The following is a 22,435-nucleotide window of genomic DNA, read 5'->3' as shown; positions in this document are numbered from 1 at the left end:
CAGGAGGGCCCTGACTCCATCAGGATTCCCACTCCCACAGCCTCAGCCTCGCGAGGTGGCCCCGCTGCCAGCCTCTTCGTCACCTTTGCGCGTTCCCTGCCAGTGGAGGGTCAGAAATGTACTGGGACTCTCTCAGTACGTTGGTAGGAAGGGCACTCGCTGTAAACAACAGACGCCACCAAGCTTTTGCTGAGGATCCGTTTTTGCTTCCCAGAGTTTGGTTTTCTCGGCCAAAGGGCCCCCTTTTAGCTTTTCAGCCGCAGTTTCAGCCAGATCACACTCCATTAAGGGGACCTTGGGGACCAGTGTTCGTGCTGTCAGGAAGCAGTGGATGATAAGGCCTATGAATGGGTTTGAAATCCAAAGGTGGGGGGGCTGGGGGGGGGAGGACAGGGGTAAGCGGTACCTTGCATTTACTGAGGGTGTGCTATCATGCTGGGGACAAATTAACGTTTATTATCTTGTGTAACGCTCATTACAACCTTTATGAAATACAGGCTATTAACCGCCATTTCAACAGAAGTGGATTCTAGAGGTCTGTAACATACCCCAGATCACGTGCCTGATGGGGGCTGCGTTTAAACCCAGATGTGTGTGACTCCACCGGTTAGCCACACATGCTTACGTTTACTTAGGATTAGACCAAGGAAGGAGAAAATGGTTTCAATGTGGACTTCATCTCTCACCTCCTTGAAACACCTGTAGACTTTTCATAGCCTAGCGGCATTTCACTTCCTTCCTAGGCAGAAGAACACTACTTAACGTTTCTTACTGTTTTATTCTTCAGGATAGGTCTATTACAGGAATTGCACTTAGAGGAGTTGTGTGTTCCCCAGGTCAGCTTCTGTTAGCAGAGCGAATGACTCAGAAAGATGAAGTCTGGAGTGTAAAAGATGGGAAATAACTCGGGCTGATTCTGGCCTTTCTCACCGTCAGAAATTCTGGAGTGTGGGAGTGTCTGGGAGGAGGGGCCCTTCTTTCTTGACTTATCTCGCTTAGCTTCCTTAAATGCTGAAGCTCCTCAAAATCTGGGCTTTTCTGAACGGTTACATGTTAGGGATGCCCGCAGCCTGGGGTGTGTGTGTGTGTGTGTGTGTGTGTGTGTGTGTGTGTCTGTCTTCGTTCCCTGTTCTTCTAGGACTTTTAATTTGCCAGTGCTGTTAAAGTTACTAAAAAGCTTGCCACTTGGAGCCATTGTAGTGCCCAAGGATTCCTTTGGTTCTGGAAATTGCCCTTTCCGTACATGTGGAAGGGATCTAAGGTCCTCTGAGGGGGGTTTGGCCATACTTGTTGGGTTTTCAGCTCTGCATATCCTTTGCCCTCCTTTCCAAAGCTGGTAGAGACGGGATTGCATCAGAGCACGCTGGCAGTCAGGGGAAAATTTTAACTCCATGCCAAATTCTGTCGTTGTCTAACAATAAGCCGCAAATGCACACTTTTTAAGTGGACCAACTTCTAGCGGTTGCTTGTCATTTCATTTTCAAGTCCTGATCAACTTAGTTTCCCCTTGCTGCTGTCAAAGCAGAGTGGAATTTAAAGAACAATGTGGATAGTTCCTCCAAACCTGGTCGGTAAGAAAGAACACATGTCTGGGCGGCTGAATCAGTATTTGTTTCATAGAAAGTTTGTTCATTGGCTTTGTGGCTTCAGCTTCTTGTTTTGGAAGATAGAGGGTGGTAGCCAACCCCCTTCTTTGAGAGGCAGTGTCGAGCTGGCATGGGCTCCAAAGCCATCCTTACTGGCTTATAAGCCTAGCCCCACTACTCATAGCTGTGTGATCTTGGACAAGTGACTCAACTTTTTTTTTTTTTTTTTTTTTTGAGAGAGAGAGAGAGAAAAAGCTCAAGTGGGGGAGGGGCAGAGAGAGGGAGAGAGAGAATCCCAAGCAGGCTCTGCACTGTCTGTGCAGAGCCCGATGTGGGGCTTGAACTCACGAACCATGAGATCATGACTGAGCTGAATGAAATTGGATGCTTAACTGACTAAGCCACCAGGCACTCCAATAAAATAACTTACTTTAATTTTTTTTTCATGTTTTATTTTATTTTTGAGAGAGAGAGAGAGAGAGAGACAGAGAGAGACCACAGAATCTGAAGCAGGCTTCAGGCTCCGAGCTGTCAGCACAGAGCCCTACACGGGGCTCGAGCTCACAAACCGTGAGATCATTACCTGAGCCGAAGTTGGATGCTCAACCAATTGGGCCACCCAGGTGCGCCTAAAATGACTTATTCTAGAGCAGTGCCTGACATAGTGCTTATTACTATTACCATTATTGTTACTACATTCATAAACTCTGAATTTTCACTCACAAACGAGAAATCTTTTTTCCAGTCCTATTATCATCTTTTTGGGGGGTATGATCTTTCACATGTTGCCTACCAGTCCACTCAAGTTGTTCTTTTATTTGTTCTGGAGTAACTTCTTTCATATTTGAATACCCTGAATGCTGGGGTTTATCCTAGCTGTCCTTGTGACTTTTAGATGCTAGTGACATGCTTGATTTTTTCATAATGGCAGTCTTCTTAGTCTTTCTTCAGTCTGAGTTAGAAATTACATTTATTGCTGGGGCGCCTGGGTGGCTCAGTCGGTTAAGCGCCCGACTTTGGCTCAGGTCATGATCTCACGGTCCTTAGGTTCGAGCCCCACGACGGGCTCTGTGCTGACAGCTCAGAGCGTGGAGCCTGCTTCGGATTCTGTGTCTCCCTCTCTCTCTGACCCTCCCCTGTTCATACTCTGTCTGAGTCTGTCTCAAAACTAAATAAACATTAAAAAAAAAAAAAAGAAATTACATTTATTGCTTCAAATCCTCGTATTTTCCCCATGTTACCCTGGGTTGCATGGTTGATCTCTTATGAGAGGCCCTTCTAGTCTGTACCTGGTACGGCCCATAGAAATGGGAGCTGTTATCCTTATTTCTTTTTTTTTTTTTAAATTTTTTAACGTTTTTTATTTATTTTTGAGACAGAGAGAGACAGAGCATGAACGGGGGAGGGGCAGAGAGAGAGGGAGACACAGAATCGGAAGCAGGCTCCAGGCTCTGAGCCATCAGCCCAGAGCCTGACGCGAGGCTCGAACCCACGGACCGCGAGATCGTGACTTGAGCTGAAGTCGGACGCTTAACCGACTGAGCCACCCAGGTGTCCCTGTTATCCTTATTTCTGTTTCTCCATCAGCTGTCTTCAGTGAAGTGCAGAAGCATGGTTCATTCTGGGTGTTTAGTGGTTATTGAATATTGAATATATTGCAGAACATGGATTTCCAATCTGTTGAAATTCCCCGGATACAGTACATTTGAGATTGAGAAAACACAGAAGCAGGGGAGGGAGAAGAACACAGCAAAGACGTTAAGGAGTGCGAGAGCATGGCCTTGTATCCTGACAGTCTTTGAACTTCAGCCCTGACTCGCTATTGGACTCACCACTCCACCTCCCTGAGCCTGTTTTCTCCTCTGTAAAGTAGTAATTACCCTAAAGGGTTGCTCTGAGGGTTGACTGGAATCACAGATATAAAAAAAGTATTTGGTGCATAGTAAGTGCTCAGTAAGTGTTAGTTTCCTTCTCCCAAGTCTCTATGTGCAGTTTTGGCAGTGTGCTGAACTCTTTTTTTTTTTTTTTTTAATGTGTATTTATTTTTGAGAGAGTGTGAGTGGGAGAGGGGCAGAGAGGGGGACAGAGGATCCAAAGCAGGCTCCGCGCTGACAGCACAGAGCCCGATGTGAGGCTTGAACTTACAAACTGTGAGATCGTGACCCAAGCTGAAGCCAGCTGCTCAACTGACTGAGCCACCCAGGAGCTCTGGAAGTCTGCTGAACTCTTGAATAACAGTAGTTCAAATGAGATATTTTTCCCTTCAAGTTTTTGGTATTTTGAAAAATTTCCAACCTGTAGAAATGTTGAAAGAATAATACAGAGAACTCCTGTAAAACTCCCACAAAAACTTCAAGATATACTGTTTACATTTTGCTGAATTTGCTTCATCTCTGTCTCTTTAAATATATATAAATATATATTTAAGGATTTGAGAATGAGTTACAGAATTACAGTATTCCATCCTAGAATACTTCACCTTGTCTTAAGAGTAAGGTTATTCTGGTTATACCATACCACATGTAACATAATACCATTATCACACAAGAAATTTAGTATTGATAAAATATCATTATTTAAGGGGCGCGTGGGTGGCTCAGTCAGTTGAACATCTCACTCTTGATCTCATCTCAGGTCTTGATCTCAGGGTTGTGAATTCAAGCCCTATGCCTAGCATAGAGCCCACGTTTAAAAAAAAAATCATTATTGAGGTACCTTGATGGTTCAGTTGGTTAAGTGTGTAACTTTGGCTCAGGTCAATATCTCATGGTTCGTAGGTTCAAATTCTGTATCGGGCTGTCTGCTGTCAGCATGGATTCTTTGTCACCTCCTCTTTCTGTACACCCCCCCACTCATGTTCTTTCTCTCAAAAATCTTTAAAAAATCATTATTTAATAATATAGTCCACGTTCAAATTCCCCCAATTAAGAAAAATCCAGATCCAATCAAGAAATAGGGATTGCATTGTCTCTTTAGTATGCTTTAGTCTAGAATAACTCCCTAGTCTTTAAATTTTTTCTTTTTCTTTTCTTTATTTTTTAAATATTTATCTTGAGAGAGACAAGAAAGAAAGTGGGGGGGGAGGCAGAGAGAGAAGGAGAGAGAGAGAATCCCAAGCAGGCTCTATGCTCAGCATGCACCCTGATGCAGGGCTCAATTTCACGAGTGTGAGATCATGACCTGAGCTGAAATCAAGAGTTGGATGCTTAACCAACTACTCAGGTGCCCCTCTTTTCTTTTCTTTTCTTCCTTTCTTTCTTTCTTTCTTTCTTTCTTTCTTTCTTTCTTTCTTACGTTTATTTATTTTTGAGAGACAGAGAGACAGAGCATGAGTGGGGAAGGGGCAGAGAGAGAGGGAGACACAGAATCCGAAGCAGCCTCCAGGCTCTGAGCTGTCAGCACAGAGCCCGACGTGGGGCTCGAACTCAGAACTGCGAGATCATGACCTGAGCCGAAGTCGGACGCTCAATCGACTGAGCCACCAAGGCGCCCCATCTTTTCTTTCTTTTATTTTTTAACTGAAGTTGAGCATAGACCCAGAAAGCACACAAATTATGTGTCTAACTTGGAGAATTTTCAGAGTGAACACACTTGTGTAACCGGTACTTGCATTAAGAAATCAAACATTACCAGGACCTCAGAAGCTGTCCCCCCGGTAACCCTCCTGTCACTGTCCCACCCTCAGAGGTTGCCTCTATCCTGATTCAAAATCTGTAGATTCGCTTAATAGCTTATTGAGTGACAAAGTCCTTGTGGCCAAAAACTTCATTGTGGAATTCTAATAGGTGTGTTGTGGTCAGTTTAATGAGTTTTGACAAATATTATACCTATGTAACCACCACTGCAATCAAGATCAAAACAATTCTGGTATTCCTAAATGTTCCTTATGCTGCTTCCCAGTAAATCCTAGCTTTTGGCTTCAGGGATTCGGAACTCCTTTCTATCACCGTCGATTATATTTGTCTTTTCTAGAATTACCTGTGAATGAATTCAAAATGTATGTATTCTTTTGTGTCTCACTTCTTTTGCTCAGAGTGATGTTTGTGGGACTTCTATTGTATCAGTAATTCATTAATTTTTAGTAGTGTGTGCTATGGTATAGATATACCACAATTTGTTAATCTGTTCACCAGTTTATGGATATTTGGATTCTATTAATGACCTATTGCTGCATAGCAGTATTACAGCAAATTTACACAAATTATCAAAAAGAGCACTCATGTATTGTTTCAGTTTCTGTGAATCAGGACACAGTTTAGCTGAGTTTCACAAGGCGAAAAATCAAGATGTCTGCTGGGGCTGTGACCTCATCTGGGTCTTGACTGGGGAAGGATCTGCTTCCTAGCCCATGTGGCTGTTGGCAGCATTTAGTTCCTTATGGCCTGCAGGTCCCTGGTTGAATGCCAATTACAAAATGGCACCCTCTGTTTTTTGCCTCAGGGGTCTTCCTAACGTGGTCACTTGGCTTCCTCAAAGCCAGTAAGGAAGAGAGTGTCTTAGGAAAATGGGCACTAAAGTCTTACCTAATGTAACCACATACATGTAATTACATGCATCCTGTCACTGTTGCCCTACCCTCTTTGCCAGAAGCAAGTCACAGGTCCTGCCCATATTCCAGGGGACCACACAAGGGCATGAGTACAAGGAGGTGGGGATCATGGGAGTCACCTTAGAGTCTGTTTCCCCACTGATTGGTTCTAGTTTGGGGCTACTGTAAATAGTCATGTATTGTGGAGAGATAGGTTTTCTTTTCTTCTTTCTTTCTTTCTTTCTTTCTTTCTTTCATAAATACTTATGAGTGGAATTGCTGGGTCACATGGTAAGTATATGTTTAGCCTTATAATAAACTGCCTAAGGGTTTTTGCAAGTTGTACTATTTTTTGGTGTCACCAGCAGTATGTGAGCATTCCAGCTGTCCTATATCCATACCAACACTTGGTATTGTCTGTCTTTAATTTTAGCCACTCTAGTGAGTTTGTAGTGGTGTTTCCTTGTGGTTTTAACTTGCATTTCTGTGATGACTAACAACATTAAGCATCTTTTCTTGTGCTTGTTGGTAGAGGCTGGGGTTCATTGTTCTGGTATCATTTGTTGAACAGATTACCCTTTCTCCATTGAATTACCTTGCCACCTTTGTAAAAATTAAAGGACTGTAGATATGTAGGTCAGTTTCTGGGCTCTGTTTTGTTTCATTTATCTCTGTGTCTAGCCTAATGTAAATGAAATACTGTCTTGATTGCTGTAGCTTTATAGTAAATCTTAAAATCAGGTAGTGTAAAGCTTTTGACTTTATTGTTTTTCAGAATTGTTTTAGCTTTGGTCCATTGCATTTCCATATAAATTTTAGAATCAGTTTGTCAGTTCTTATAAAAAACGTTCTTGGGATTTTTATTGAGATTGTGTGGAATCTATAGATCAATTTGGGGGAGAGTTGATATCTTGGCAACATTGATCTTCTAATTCATTAACATGGTATGTATCTCCATTTAGGTCGTCTTATTTGCTGTCAGTGTTTTGTAGTTTTCAGTCTGTAGGTCATATACACATTTTAAAAAAATTCTCTGAATATTTCATATTTTGGCATGCTATGTATGGATTTCATTAAAAAATTTCATTTTTCTGTGTTATATTTGGGAAAGAGAGACAGAGAAAGAGAGACAGAGCGCAAGCGGGAGACAGAATCTGAAGCAGGCTGCAGGCTCTGAGCCATTAGCACAGAGCCTGACGTGGGGCTTGAACCCATGAGCTGTGAGATCATGACCTGAGCTGAAGTCAGATTCTTAACTGGCAACCCTAAAAATTTCTGGGTGGCTCAGTTGGTTAAGCATCCGACTCTTGATTTTGGTTCAGGTCATGATCTTATGGTTTGTGAGATTAACCCCTGCATCGGGCTCTGCACTGACAGCATGGAGCCTGCTTGAGATTCTCTCTCTTTTTCTCTCTCTGCCCCTCTCATGCTCTCTTTCTCTCAAAAAAAAAAAAAAAAAAAAACCACTAAAAAATTTTTTCACTTTTAATTGTTGAATGCTAGTATATAGAAATAGAATAAAATTGCAGTATTATTTATAGTAGCCAAGATATGGAAGCAGCCCAAGTGTCCATCAAGAGATTAATGGATAAAGAAGACGTGAGATATGTATGCGCACACACACACAATGGAATATTATTCAGCCATAAAAAGAAATGAAATCTTGCCATTTGCAACAGCATAGATAGAGCTAGAGGGTCTAATGCCAAGTGAAATAAATCAGAGAAAGACAAATACCATATGATTTTACTCATGTGTGGAATTTAAGAAATAAGGAAAGGAAAAAAGACAAACCAAGAAACAGACTCTTAACTGTAGAGAACAAACTGGAGGTTACCAGAATGGAGGTGGGTGGCAGGATGGGTGAAATAGGTGATGGGGATTAAAGAGTACACTTACGATAAAAAAATAAATGTAAAATTGAGTTTGTATGTTGGTCTCCTATCTGCAACTTGTTACACTCATAATTCCAGTAGCTTTTTGGTAGATTCTGTGTGATTTCTCACATCTGTAGATGATCCTGTCATCTGCAAATGAAGACAGCTTCACATATTGCTTTTCAATTTATATGCTCTCTAGGAGTTCTTATACAATGTTGAGAGGAATATTGAGAATAGACATTCTTGCTTTATTCTTGATCTTAGGGGAAAATATATTCAGTCTTCACATTTAAATATGAAGTATAAGTTTTTTTTTTTTAACTTCTTTTCTTTTTTAAAGTTTATTTATTTTGAGAGAGAAAGCTCAAGCAGGGGAGGGGCAGAGAGAGGGAGAAAGAGAATCCCAAGCAGATTCTCCTCTGTCAGTGCAGAGCCCCCATTCAGGGCTCGATCCCACTCATGACTTGAGCGGAAATCAAGAGTCAGACACTTAACCAACTGAACCAGCCAGGCGCCCCAAGCTGTAAGTTTTATTTGAAGGTGCTCTTTTTCAAGTGCAGGAGATTCAACTTTTATATTTAATTTGTTGAGTGTTTGAAAAAATTATGTGTTTTGACTGTTACCAAGTATTCTTTTTGCTGTCTGTTGATCCTATTGTTTTTTTTTATTAATATGGTAATTCATGTTGATTGATTTTTCAAATGTTAAATTAATTTTCTATTTATTGGATAAATTCCACTTGGTTATGATGTATTATCCTTTCTGTATATTACTGGATTTGGTTTGTCAGTGTTTTCTTTCTTTTTTTAATTTTCTTTTTTTAAATTTACATCCAAATTAGTTAGGATATAGTACAACAATGATTTCAGGAGTAGATTCCTTAGCGCCCCTTACCATTTAGCCCACACCCCCTCCAGTAACCCTCTGTTTGTTTGCCATATTTATGAGTCTCTTATGCTTTGCCCCCTCCGTTTCTATATTATTTTTGTTTCCCTTCCCTTATGTTCATCTGTTTTGCCTCTTAAACTCCTCATGTGAGTGAAGCCATATGATATTTGTCTTTCTCTGACTGACTAATTTCGCTTAGCATAATACCCTCCAGTTCCATCCACGTAGTTGCAAATGCAAGATTTCATTCTTTTTGATTGCCGAGTAATACTCCATTACACACACACACACACACACACACACACACACACACACCACATCTTCTTTACCCATTCATCCATCGATGGACATTTGGGCTCTTTCCATACTTTGGCTATTGTTGACAGCGCTGCTATACACATGGGGGTGCATGTGCCCCTTCGAAAGAGCACACCTGTATCCCTTGGATAAATACCTAGTAGTGCAATTGCTGGGTCGTAGGGTAGTTTGATTTTTAATTTTTTGAGGAACCTCCATACTGTTTCCCAGAGTGGCTGCACCAGCTTGCATTCCCAGGTTTGTCAGTATTTTCTTAAGGGTTTATTCATTTATATTTAAGAGAGATATTGATTTATAGTTTTCTTTTGTGTGTGTCTGTGAAATCTTTGTCTAGTTTTGGTATCAAGGTCATATTGGCTTCATAGAATGAGTTGGAGAATTTTACCTTTTTTTCTATTTTCTGAAATAGTTCGTATAAGATTGGCATTATTTTTCCTTAAATGTTTAAGAGAATTCACCGGTGAAGCCACCTGGGCGTACAATTTTCTTTTTTAATTTTCATTACATATGTAATTTCTTTTTAATTAAATATTTTAAATTATGTTATAAATTTATTCTTTTTTAAAGTTTATTTTGAGAGAGCGAGAGTGAGTGCACATGTGAGCAGAGGCAGGAGCAGAGAGAGCACGAGAGAGAATCCCAAGCAGGCTTTACACTGTCGGCACAGAGCCCCACGTGGGGCTTGATCTCAAAGACTGTGAGATCATGACCTGAGCCAAAAATCAAGTGTTGGGGGTCAACTGACTGAGCCACCCAGGCACCCCTCCCTTATTATCTTTTAAGTATCTATAGATACGCAGTGCTTTTCCTGATTTCATTTATAATACTGTAAATTAGTGTCTTCTGTATTTTTTATTGATTGGTTTAGATAAAGGCTATCAATCTTAATATTCTTCCAAAAAAACCAGCTTATATTTCATTGACTATAATTTTATTTATTTATTTATTTATTTATTCATGTATTTATTTTAGAGAGAGCTCATGCACGCATGAGAGTAGGGGAGGAGCAGAGAGAGAATCTTTTTTTTTTTTTTTTTTTTACGTTTATTTTTGAGGGAGAGAGAGAGCTTGCGCACAGGGGTGAGAGGCAGAGAGAGGGGGAGAGAGAATCCTAAGCAGTCTCCACGCCCAGCATGGAGCCCAAGTGGGGCTCATTCCCATGACCCTGGGATCATGACCTGAGCTGAAATCACGAGTCCCATGCTTAACCAGCTGAGCCACCCAGGTGCCCCTATTTCTTTCCTTCTATTTTGGGTTTCATTTGCTCTTATTTTTCTAGCACATTTTCTAAAGTTAGTACACTACTAAAAACATTAGATTTCCTTCCCAACACTGCTTTAGTTGCATTCCACAAATTTAGATTATTGTTGTGGTTTCATTTTTGTACAGTTCAGAATATTCGGAATATTTTCTTACTTCCCCCGTGATTTCTTCTTTCTCCCATAGATTATTTAGAAGTCTGTTTAGTTTCCAAACATTTGGGATTTTTTCCAGATTTTTTTTTTCTATTATTGATTTCTAGTTTAATCTCATGGTCAGAGAGCATACTCTGTATGATTTCAACTCTTTTAAATTTGAGATTTGTTTTATGGTCTGTCTTGGCGAATTTTCCTTGCGAACTTGAAAATAATGAATATTCTGCAGTTGTTGGATGGAGCATTCTACTAATGTTAATTAGGCCAAGTTGGTTGATAGTGTCATTTAGGTCTTCTGTACCCTTACGGACTTTTTGATTAAGGAGAGCGGATTATTAAAGTCTCCAACTGTTAATTGTGGATTTGTCTATTTATAGCTTTTTAATTCTGTCTGATTTACTTCGTGTATTTGAAACTTCGTTACTGTATGCATACTTACTCAGGATTATGATGTCTTCTTGAGCGACTCCTTTATTTTTGAACTGTCCCTGTTTCTGTTTGGTAATATCTGCTATTTTGAAGTTGTCTGAGATTTATTGCTCCTGCAGCTTCCTTGTGCCTAGTGTTTGCATGAGGTGCCTTCTGTCCTTTGGCCTTTCACCTATGTTTCTTTTTGCTAAAAGTGGTTTTCTCCTAGACAGCATACAGCTGGGTCTTGCTTTTTCCCCACAAAGTCTGACTGTCTCTGCCTTCTATTTGGAGTGTTCCATTTATACTTGAGGTAAATATAAATATGGTTGGGTTTAACTCTACCGTCTCACAATTTTTTCCATCTGTTCTTTTTTTAAAAGTTTTTAAGTGTTTTTTATTTTTTGAGAGAGAGAGTGAGAGCGAGTGGGGGAGGGGCAGAGAGAGGGAGACACAGAATCTGAAGCAGGCTCCAGGCTCCGTGCTGTCCGCACAGAACCCAACACAGGGCTTGAACTCACGAATCTTGAGATCATGACCTAGGCCGAAGTCAGATGCTTAACTGACTGAGCCACCCAGGCGTCCCTTATCTGTTCTTTGATCCCTGTTATCTTGTCTTGGATTGAATTAAAAAACATTAAAAAAAATTTTGTTTTAATGTTTATTTATTTTTGAGACAGAGAGAGACAGAGCATGAACGGGGGAGGGTCAGAGAGAGGGAGACACAGAATCCGAAGCAGAACAGAATGCTGACAGCTCAGAGCCTGATGCCGGGCTTGAACCCACAGACTGTGAGATCATGACCTGAGCCAAAGTTGAATGCTTGACTGACTGAGCCACCCAGGTGCCCCTAAAAAACATTTTTTTAAATATTTTATTTTTGAGTAATCTCTACACCCGATACGGGGCTCGAACCCACAACCCAGAGATCAAGAGTCGCATGCTTTTACCTACTGAGACAGCCAGGCGTCCTAGATTGAATTATTTTTTAAGGATTTCATTTGATCTCTACTATTGCTTTAGCTGTATCTCTATTTTTTTTTGGTCAGTAATTGGCGTGAGGTTTACCATATGTTACTTAAGGTTGCCAGAGCTTGCTTTCAAATGATTTACCAATTCACAAGGAACGTAAGAACTGTACCAACAGTATGCTTCTGTCGTCTGTTAGTCTGTTAATACTATTAGTGTCCTAGATTTTACTTGGACTTGTGGCATCAACCCTGCAGTGCACTTTGGAGAGACAGAGACAGAGCGTAAGTGGGGGAGGGGCAGGGAGAGAGGGAGACACAGACTCTGAAGCAGAGTCCACGCTCCGAGCTGTCAGCACAGAGCCTGACTCAGGGTTGGAACTTACGAACTGTGAGAGCATGACCTGAGCCGAAGTCGGACGCTTAACCACCTGAGCCACCCAGGTGCCCCTACCCTGCAGGGCATTTTAAGTTATCTTTTTAAAATTAAAAAAAATAGTAGAAATGAATAATATAAAATAAATATATTTAAGATATCTTTCCTATTTACCAGCATATTTACCATTTCTGTCATTCTTTTGTGCATCCAGTTTTCATCTGGTATTGGTTTTCTTATGCTTACGGGATTTCTTTTAGCATTCTTGTGGTATGGGTATACAATTTCTTCTGGCTTTTTTTTCCCCCTCTTAAAACGCTTTTATTTTGTATTTTTAAAATTTTATTGTTTTAAATTTTAATTCAAGTATAGGTAACATGCAGTATAGTGTTTCAGGTGCACAGTATAGTGATTCAACAATTCTACACATTACAAAAAACATGGAACACTTCCCAAATTTTCATGTCATCTCTGGGCAGGGGCCGTGCTAATCTCTGTATTGTTTCAATTTTAGTGTATGCACTGCTGAACTGAGCACATTTTATTTTGTATTTATTTTTGAAAGATATTTTTACTGGATGGGGCACCTGGGTGACTCAGTTAAGCGTTAAGCGTCTGATTGTTGATTTCAGCTCAGGTCATATCTCATGGTTCGTGAGTTTGAGTCCCCCATTTGGGCTCCATGCTGACAGCACAGAGCCTGCTTGGGGTTCTCTCTCTCTCCCTCTCTCTGCCCCTCCCGCTCCCCTGCAGGTTAAGTTTTAAACTTAAAAAAAAAAAAAAAAGATAATTTCACTGGATATGGAATTCTAGGTTGACAATTTTCCCCCCGTAGGCATTTTAAATTCTTTTTTAAAAAAACTGTTTATTTGTTTTTGAGAGAGAGAGAGAGAGAGGGAGGGAGGGAGGGAGGGAGGGGCAGAGAGAGAGGGGGAGGGAGAGAATCCCAAGCAGGCTCCAAGCTGTCAGTGCAGAGCTCAACGTGGGGCTTGATCCCACAAACCATGAGATCATGACCTGAGCTGAAGTCGGATTCTTTTTTTTTTTTTTTAAACATTTAACATTTATTTATTTTTGAGACAGAGAGAGACAGAGCATGAACAGGGGAGGCACAGAGAGAGAGGGAGACACAGAATCTGAAACAGGCTCCAGGCTCTGAGCAGTCAGCACAGAGCCCGATGTGGGGCTTGAACTCATGGACGGCAAGATCATGACCTGAGCCGAAGTCGGACGCTTAACCGACCAAGCCACCCAGGTGCCCCTGAAGTCGGATTCTTAACCGGCTGAGCCACCTAGGCATCCCCACCTGTGGGCAATTTAAAGATATGAGGCCATTGTAGTTTTTGGGTTTTTTTGTATTATTAATTCTAAAAATTATTTCTTTATTTTTTATTTTAGAGAGAGAATACAAGTGGGACAGAGGGGCAGAGGGAGAGAGAGAATCTTAAGCAGGCTCCATGCTCAGTGCAGAACCCCTGACACAGGGCTTGATCCCACAACCCTGGGATCATGACCTGAGCCAAAATCAAGAGTCAGATGCTCAACTGATGGAGCCACCCAGGCACCCCATCATTGTAGTTTTTATTTGGCTTGTGTAGCTTCTGATCAGAAACCTGAGGTCATTCTTAATCTTGGTTAATATCTGTAGGTGATCTCTTTTTTTCTGGCTGCTTATAAGATTTCCCCCTTTTCATGGGTTTTTATTTTATTAAAAAATTTTTTTTAGTGTTTATTTATTTTTGAGAGAGAGAGAGAGAGAGAGACAGAGCACAAATGGGTGAGGGACAGAGAGGGAGACACAAAATCGGAAGCAGACTCCAGGCTCTGAGCTGTCAGCACAGAGCCTGACGAGGGGTTCGAACCCATGAACCATGAGATCATGACCTGAGCTGAAGTAGGATGCTTAATCCAGGCACCCTGAGGGTTTTTAGCAATTTCATTGTATAGAACCTTAGCATGCGTGTGTGTTTTTTTGCTTGGGGTTTGTTGAGCTTCTTGGATTTGGGAGTTTCATCAAACTTTGAAAAATTTCAGCCATTATTTCTTCAAATATTTTTCTTTTTTTTACCTTTGTCCTTCATTTTGGTCAGTTTTTGTCACTGTGTTTTCAAGTGCACTTACCTTTTCTTCTATAGTATCTAATCTGCTGTCACTCCCATTCAGTGGAATTTTTATTTCTGATATTATAGTTACATCTAGAAGTCCTATTTTCTTTTTATGTGATATATTTCTCTCCCTACTGTGATCCTGTTTTCCTTTCAGTTTTCTTTTTATTGAGGTATGATTGACATACATTAGATTAGTTTCAGGCATACAACATAATGACTCAGTATATGTATTTTAAAAATTGCATTAGGGATGTCTGGGTGTCTCAGTTGGTTGAATGTCCCGGTCTTGATTTTGGTTCAGGTTATGATCCCAGGGTCATGGGATCAAACCCTGTGATGCACTCTACGTTGAGTGTGGATCCTCCTTAAGATTCCCTCTTTCTCTCTCTACCCCTCTCCCCCACTCATGCTCCCTCTTTCTCTCTCTGAAATAAATAAGATAAAATAAAAAAATTGCATTAAATTCTTGAATAAAGTTATAACACCTGTCTTAATGTTTTCATTTCTGCAAATTACTCCTTTTATTTATTTATTTATTTTTTACTTTTTAAAAAATGTTTATTTAATTTAGAGAAAGAGAGAGAGAGACAGTGTGAGAGGGTAAGGGCAGAGTTAGAGGGAGACACAGAATTGGAAGCAGGCTTCCAGCTCTGTGGTGACAGCTCAGAGAGGCTTGAACTCATGAACTGCGAGATCATGACCTGAGCCGAAGTCGGATGCTTAACCGACTGAGCCACCCAGGCGCCCCTTCTTCTACTTTTTCTTATTATTGTGCATCACACTTTCCTGCTTCTGGACATCTGGTGAGACTATTGATCAGATGCTGGGTGCTGCGAATATTACATTGTTGAGGATCTGAATTTTGTGGTCATACTTTAAAGCATGTTGAGATTTATTCTGGTGGATAGTTAAGTTACTTTTGTTCATTTTGATTCTGTCAAGTCCTGTTTTTTTTTTTTAAGATTTTAAGTAATCTCTACATCCAACATGGGGCTCGAACTCACAACCCTAAGGCCAGGAGTCACGTGCTCTACCTGCAGCCAGGTGCTCCCATCAAGTCCTGTTTTTAGGCTTTGTAAGGGTGGATCTAGGGTGGCCTTTACCCTAGGGATAATCTGCCCTCTCCCCACCAGGATATGGCCCTTCCAGGTCTGTCCTGAGTGCCCTGACGGAGCAGTGAGGACACGCCAGTCCGGTGCCTGTGACCTGTGAGGTCTACGGGGGCTCTGGGAGCCGTTCAGCCCACTCTGCTTCTTCATCGCTCTTCCTGAGCCTTGTGGAGGTTCACTCTGCGCGTGCACACATTTTCATATTCAGCGAAGTCGTAAGGGAATCCCTTTGCAGATTTCTGGATCTCTTTCTGCATGCGCCTCTCCTCTCTGGAACTCTGCCCTCTAACTTTCAGCTGCCTTAGCCTCCCTGAACCCTATCTCTGTTTCCTCAACTCAGCAAGAGACTGCCATGTTCTGGTGGGGACCACTGCATGCCCTCCCCCCCCACCCCGGCTTCTTGGTCTGAAACATGCCTCCCGGAAGAAAGCCAGGGTGTTCTTAGGGGCTCATATCATTCATTTCTGATCTATCAGGAATCACTGCAGTCTAATGTCTACAAACGGTGGTGTCATTTATTTTGTTTAGTTTTTGTAACCAGTGGGAGGTTAAGTCTGGTCTCAATTACTCCATCACAGACAGAGCAGAAGTCTATTGGTTGATTTTGAGCAGAGGAGTAACAGGATATAACTTCTTTTATCTCATCTGATCCTGAATGTGAGGTGGTGGTATCATTCCCATCATTTCCATGGATGAGGAAACTGGGGTTCAGAGGCTGAGCGGTATACCCGCAGTCACGCGGTCTTTAGTGCCGTAGTTCACGCACTTGCCTCTGTGCCAGTGCCGCTCACAAAATATTTCTTGAACTGAACCTTACTTATTCTTCTCTGCAAAGAACTGTAGGCCAGACTGGCCTAGGACATATCTAGAGTTACGCAGCCACTTGGCAGGTGTGGCATGGGCACACCTAGACCTGGATGTTCTGCCAGTTGCTCAGACCTGAGCTGCGTGTGCAGTTGGTCTTTGCTGTGCCTCAAGGTCAGCACTTGGCACACCTTCTGGCTGGGGGAGGTCAGTGCCTGGGCAGCAGGAGTGAGAGCACCTTTGTGCCTTTCAAACCGGGAGCACTTCTGTCTGCCACTGTGGTCTTTTTTTGTCCGTTGGTTTTTTAAAACAGTCTTAGCCTTTTGCTCATCTTCCCTTCCTGCCTTCTGCATTCTGGCCCCTAAGCATCCTGCCTGTGTATTCATTGCCTTAGAGCTTGCTTCTTATACCTTTGCAGGGGGACTCAGCTGGTGATTTCTCAGCCTGTTATTATTATTTATTATTATTATTTTTTTAACATTTATTATTGAGAGGCAGAGAGACACAGAGCGTGAGCAGGGGAGGGGTAGAGAGAGGGGGAGACACAGAATCCGAAGCAGGCTCCAGGCTCCGAGCTGTCAGCACAGAGCCCGATGCGGGGCTCGAACTCACAAACTGTGAGATCGTGACCTGAGCCGAAGTTGGTCGCCTAACCGACTGAGCCACCCAGGTGCCCCATGTTATTATTATTTTTAAAGTCAAGACCACCCTGTCAAGATTTCCAGGATCAAGGTGGAATTTAATTTGTAGGGATTTGTCTCAAGCCAGAAAATAGATTTGACCACTGAAAGGGGGTCGGTGCGGGGGTAGGTGTTTGAGGAGTGCTGGGCTCTCCTAAGAGCTGGGCTCGTGAGACTGACGGACCTGCATGTGCGGGGGGACTGAGCTTCTGACAGGCAGACGGCTGCTCAGACCTTTGCTCTTCTTTGAAGGGACACCTAGAGCCGCACGTTAAAGGTGAGTGTCTGTGCTCCCCGTCAGCAAGAGGAAGCACAATGGTCTGGATTCTCCGGGGGTCCTGCTGGTGCTCGAATGGGACAGTTCTTCATGCACTGCTGGACGCAAAGCCTCCCAGGCCCCTGCCTTCTAAATGCCAGTGAGATTCCCTGGTCACTGAGACAACCGGAACCACCTCTACAGGGTGTGTGTGTGTGTGTGTGTGTGTGTGTGTGTGTGAGAGTGAATGTGTGTTTAAGAGAGAGAGCATACCCACAAACTGGGGAGAGGGGGAGGGAGAGAGAGAGAGAGGGAGAGAATGAATTCCAAGCAGGCTTCACGCTCAGCACAGAGCGCGGCATGGGGTTCGACCCCATGACGCTGGGATCATGACCTGACCCGAAACCAAGAGTTGGACACTCAACCGACCGAGCCACCCAGGTGCCCCACCTCCACACATTTTCAAATTCCTCTCTGGAGTGTGTGGGGGGTGTTTCTGCCCTGGGGTTGAGAATCCCTGGACCACAGCATTGCACCCTGGGAGTAGGCCAGGTTTGTGTTAAGTTGCAGGTGAAATGTTTCAGGAGTGGCCACGTGTCCTGCTGTGGTCCTCTGCTTGCTTCTTCTGTGCGCATGTATATGAAGTGGTTCCTTTGTTTTCATGTCTTAAATTAAAAGAAAAAAACCTGAGGTATTTATTGGGTGCAGGTGATATTTTAAGTGCTGAAGATCAGCCTTCCGTAAGATGGTAAAGTGCCTGCCTTTAAGGAGTTAAAAATCTAGTGGGACTAGATAGATAGTAAACTAGTAACCCAGTGAAGGATTTCGGGTGGTATTATCAAGGAAATCCATACGGAGAGTAGGAAGGATGAAGGCTATTTTGGTTACCAAGAAACAGTGCTCTTTAGGAACCTGTTGAGAAGGAGCAATGGGGGGTGGTCCGTTGTAGACTGCAGACATTTCAACACAAACTGGAGTATCATCTCGAATATAATCAGTATTGGGCCATTCCTAGACGGGTGAGGAGCCCCCTGTGAGTTCACTGATAAGGTCTGACAGACCTCAGTACCACTGTGAGTTGGAATAGGGTGTGGGGAAATCTTGCTCCTCCTTGCAGCTCTGAGACTAAGCCTGGAGCCCTGGCTTTGGTGTGCTGAGACCCCAGAAGGCTCTGGAGGTCAAGACTTGAGGAATTTGGAGAGTGCTGCTATTCAGCCTCCTTGATAGGGGTACACACACACACACACACACACACACATCCGGGTTCTTAAATGCTTTGAATGCCTGGAAGAATCTATAAGGAACCAGCGTCAGTGGTGGTTCCCCGAAGGAAGAGGGGAGTGTTGGAGAGTTAGAATGAGAGAGAAGCTTTCTTTTTAAAAATTTTAACATTCATGTATTTTTAAAGTGGAATACGCTTCCTTGGCTCACAGTGTAAAAACGTACAAAAGGGTATATGATGAAAGAGACTTAGCACCGTATACTGTTTTCCCTCTGGCAAATGCTAGCTAGTCAAGAGGTGAACTCATTTTAAGGGAAGTTCAATATGATCATGATTCATAGTGATTCCTTGTATTTTAGGAAGAAGAAAGCTGTGGATTAAGTCAGAATGAGGCTTCCTAAATATTAAAGCTGTTTGAGTTAGTTTTGTCGAGTCAAATAACCCACATTATTATTTGTGGGGGTAGCATTAAGAGTGTTGCTTAACGAAATGTGATCCAAACAAAACTCGATCATTTTATTTTCTTTAATTTACATTTAAAAAATTTTTAAGTTTATTTATTTTGAGAGAAAGGAAGAGAGTGTGTGTGCATGCTAGCATGCTAGGGAGGGGCGGAGAGAGAGAGAGAGAATCCCAAGCAGGTTCTCTCTGCACTGTCAGTGCCGAGACCCATGTGGGGCTCAAAACTGCTAACTGTGAAATTACGACCTGAGCCAAAGTCAAAATTGAGCCAGGACACTGAACCAACTGAGTCACCCAGGCGCCCCCCCCCCGTTTTTTTTTTTTTTAAAGTAGGCCCCATGTCCAGTGCGGAGCCCAATGCGGGGCTCGAACTCACAAAACCGTGAGATCGTGGCCTGCATCGAAATCAAGAAAGAGCCAGACACTTAACTGAGCCACCCAGGTGCCCCCAAAATTCAATTATTATTTAAAAAAATTTTTTTTCTTTATTTATTCTTGAGAGAGAGACAGGGTGTAATCAGGGGAGGAGCAGAGAGAGAGAGAGAGAGAGAGAGAGAGAGAGAGACAGACACAGAATCTGAAGCAGGCTCCAGGCTCTGAGCTGTCCGCACAGAGCCCAACGTGGGGGTCGAACTCATGAACCGCGAGATCATGTCCTGAGCCGAAGTCGCACGCTCAACCGACTGAGCCCCCCAGGTGCCCCAAAACTCAATTATTTTAAGTAGAATGGTTCAAATCCCTTTAGTACCAGTTGCTAGCTGGGTCATCACAGGCATGCTATTTATTTATCTCCTTTGCCTCTGTTTCCTCATCAGCAATAATTTCATACATTTATTGTAGAATTACATGAAGAAAGAGGTAAATAAATGTTAGCACTTAATATTTGCCAAATGGAGTGAAGGAAAGCCCTCAGGAAGATAATGAACTTTACTCTGTAATCCATTCGGTTGAGTGAGAACCATTCTACTCTTTGTTGCCTTTCGTTCATTCAGCAAATATCTGTGGAAGGCCTAATCTGTGCCTCATACTTCCCTGGGCCCCGGGGATGCAGTGAGCAGCACACACAGACAGTTTTTGCCCCTGTGGAGTTCATAATCTAGTGTGGGACACAGACATCAGTCAGATAATTACACAAGTAAAATTGCACTTCTTCTCAGTCCTTGAAAGAGAGGTGGATGGTGTTGGGATAGAATAGGGAGATTTCACCCTGTCGTGGATGTCAGAGAATGCTTCCCCAAGGAAGTGACTTAGCCAAGTGGAACTGTCAGAGGCTCGGGCAGGGATAGCATGTGCAAAGGCCCGTGTGTCTGTTGGGCAGAGCTGGGCAGTGTGTGTCACACAGACCTGAGTTGCAGTCAGTGGATGTGAGGCCTTGGCAGTCACACAGAGAAGGTTTTCTGTATTAGGGCTGCTGTTGGTAGCTGTTTCCTGGGGTGGTTGGCGGGGGGGGGGGGGCGGTGAGATCTGATTCTTACTGTTTTGAAATGATAGTCCGTCTGCAGCGTGGGAAACGAATTAGAAGAGAGCCAGCGTGGATGTGGGTGCACTGATGCGAAGGGTATTGGAGTGGTCCAGGCAGGGGATTTTGGAAGCTTTGGCCCAAGTGATGACAGTAGAAGTAGAGAGAAGCGGATGGACTGATTGCATGGATATTTAGGAAGGAATATGGGCAGGACTTGATAATGCGTTAGCTCTGGTGAGTGGTGGAGAAAGCTATCAAGAATGGCCTTTTGGACTCCAGTTTGTATATTTTGGTGGAAGGTTGTGCCCTTGGCTCAGGCAGGGAATACTGGAAGAGGACACGTGTGGCAGAGGGAGAGGATTATGAATCCTGTTAAGGGACTTGTTGAGTCCAGAGGAGGCTGGGAGGCAGGTGGACGTAGATCTAAATGCAGGTTATCGCTGCTGCGAGCAGGGAGGGGGGAAGGAGGAAGGGAAAGCGTGCTCAGGTTCCTGGAGACTTTCTACTTGGTTTCATGCAGGCTGACCTTGCCCCGGGACTTTGGATGAGGAGCTAGAGTCCTTCTCCCAGCCAGAGTCCTTGCCACTGTGCTGTGTGCCAGCTGCACAGTGGCAGCTGGTTGTGAGGAAATCTTTGGAGACCCTCTGTGGCCTGGACTCTTTCCTCTCCCACCTTCTGTGGTTTTTTTTTCCCCCCGAGGAGGCCTGGCACTTGCCATCTGAACGAGCTGGGAGAAGTATGGAGGCTGGCGGCTGGCTCCTGAGACCCACCGATTCGCTGCACTTGTCTGGATATTATCTGTAGACAATTGGAAATTGGCTTGAACATCAGTAACAGTAAACTAATCATAACTCTCAAACTGCTTGTTTTATTCTTTGGGAGATTTGTGAGTTTCCTCCGAGTCTGTCTCTGTCTCTCCCTTTCTGTAAATTTGGCTAGACCATCGGCCCCGCGTTGAAGGTAAATGTGAGCATGAGGCAAATGTGAGATCCAGAGAGGGGAGAGGGTCCCAGACTAGAGCCAGGCTGAGACCCCATGCTGCCTGCCTGCCGCTTGGTCTGTCAGCCTGGCACTGGCTTAATTACAAAACTGATTCAAGCTTGGCTTTCTTTACTCCTGCGGATTGGTGTCCTCAGTGACAGGTGATAAATAAGAACCGTGTCCAGAGTTTCTTCGCTTCCTGGTTCCAAGTAGATGCTGGGAGAAAATCCTGAGTATGGGCAACTGGGGCCCCCTTGTGGCTGGATCTGGTTCTCCACTTTCGCTCTGCTCTTCCCTGTAAGGCGGGAAGATGACAAAAGGGAAGTTTTGCTCTCTCTTAAAGCCTTTCCTCTGGATTTGCTATTTCTGTGGATCTCATGATAGTCCTCGGCCCTTGCTGCTCAGCTGTTGATCTTGGGCCCTCTTAAGCTAAACCTAGTCTTCTTGAGATGCTGTGGCAGTGAACCCAGCAGTCTGTTCTCGTTTACTGGCTAACTCAGACTCTATGGGCTACTTCTTTCCAGGTAGGGCACTGCAGAACAATGTACAGTCTGAGAAGCTGGTGGGAAATAGGAGGAACAGGTGTTGGTGTGTGTTGCTGGAGAATGAAGCATCTGTGGCTTTTTGATGTCCATTGGGTGGCACTGTGATCTTATTTTTGTTTCTATTTTTCTTTGCAGCCAAGCTCTACTCCAGGAGGTGAAAATGTGGTGCCTCGAGAGCCTCTGGTGAGTACCCAAGATATACAGTATCATTTCCTAATAATTAAAATACTGTGTGAGTATGGAGAAACCTATGATCCTGGAGTTTTGCATCCTTCAGTGTCCCTTCAAAAGTAGGTATTATATGGAGACTAACTTAATGGCCTTTGACTTCTGACTTCTTCTCTGGCTTGCAGGATTTAGTGAGCTGTCTCCTTACTAAAACCTGGTCTTTTCTGGAAGGGAAAGCATCCACCCCATGGGGTGGTGCACCACTTTGTTT

At 43.2% G+C, this 22,435-nt stretch overlaps 1 protein-coding gene and 1 non-coding gene across 2 annotated transcripts in view; one reads left to right on the top strand and one right to left on the bottom strand.

The window, feature by feature from the left end:
• Window positions 1–22,435, top strand: part of PEX14 (peroxisomal biogenesis factor 14) — a 143,868-nt gene that overhangs the window by 491 nt on the left and 120,942 nt on the right. Inside the window, exon 2 of the mRNA XM_049618125.1 lies at window positions 22,132–22,179. Within this exon, the coding sequence (XP_049474082.1) occupies window positions 22,132–22,179 (48 nt within the window). The remainder of the gene's footprint in view (window positions 1–22,131; window positions 22,180–22,435) is intronic.
• Window positions 12,802–12,905, bottom strand: LOC125913784 (U6 spliceosomal RNA). The gene has a single exon (XR_007455083.1). It is a non-coding gene; the product is annotated as a U6 spliceosomal RNA (small nuclear RNA).

The sequence above is a fragment of the Panthera uncia genome (genome assembly GCF_023721935.1).
Source record: "Panthera uncia isolate 11264 chromosome C1 unlocalized genomic scaffold, Puncia_PCG_1.0 HiC_scaffold_4, whole genome shotgun sequence".
NCBI lineage: Eukaryota > Metazoa > Chordata > Mammalia > Carnivora > Felidae > Panthera > Panthera uncia.
This window is presented reverse-complemented; position numbering and strand designations above follow the sequence as displayed.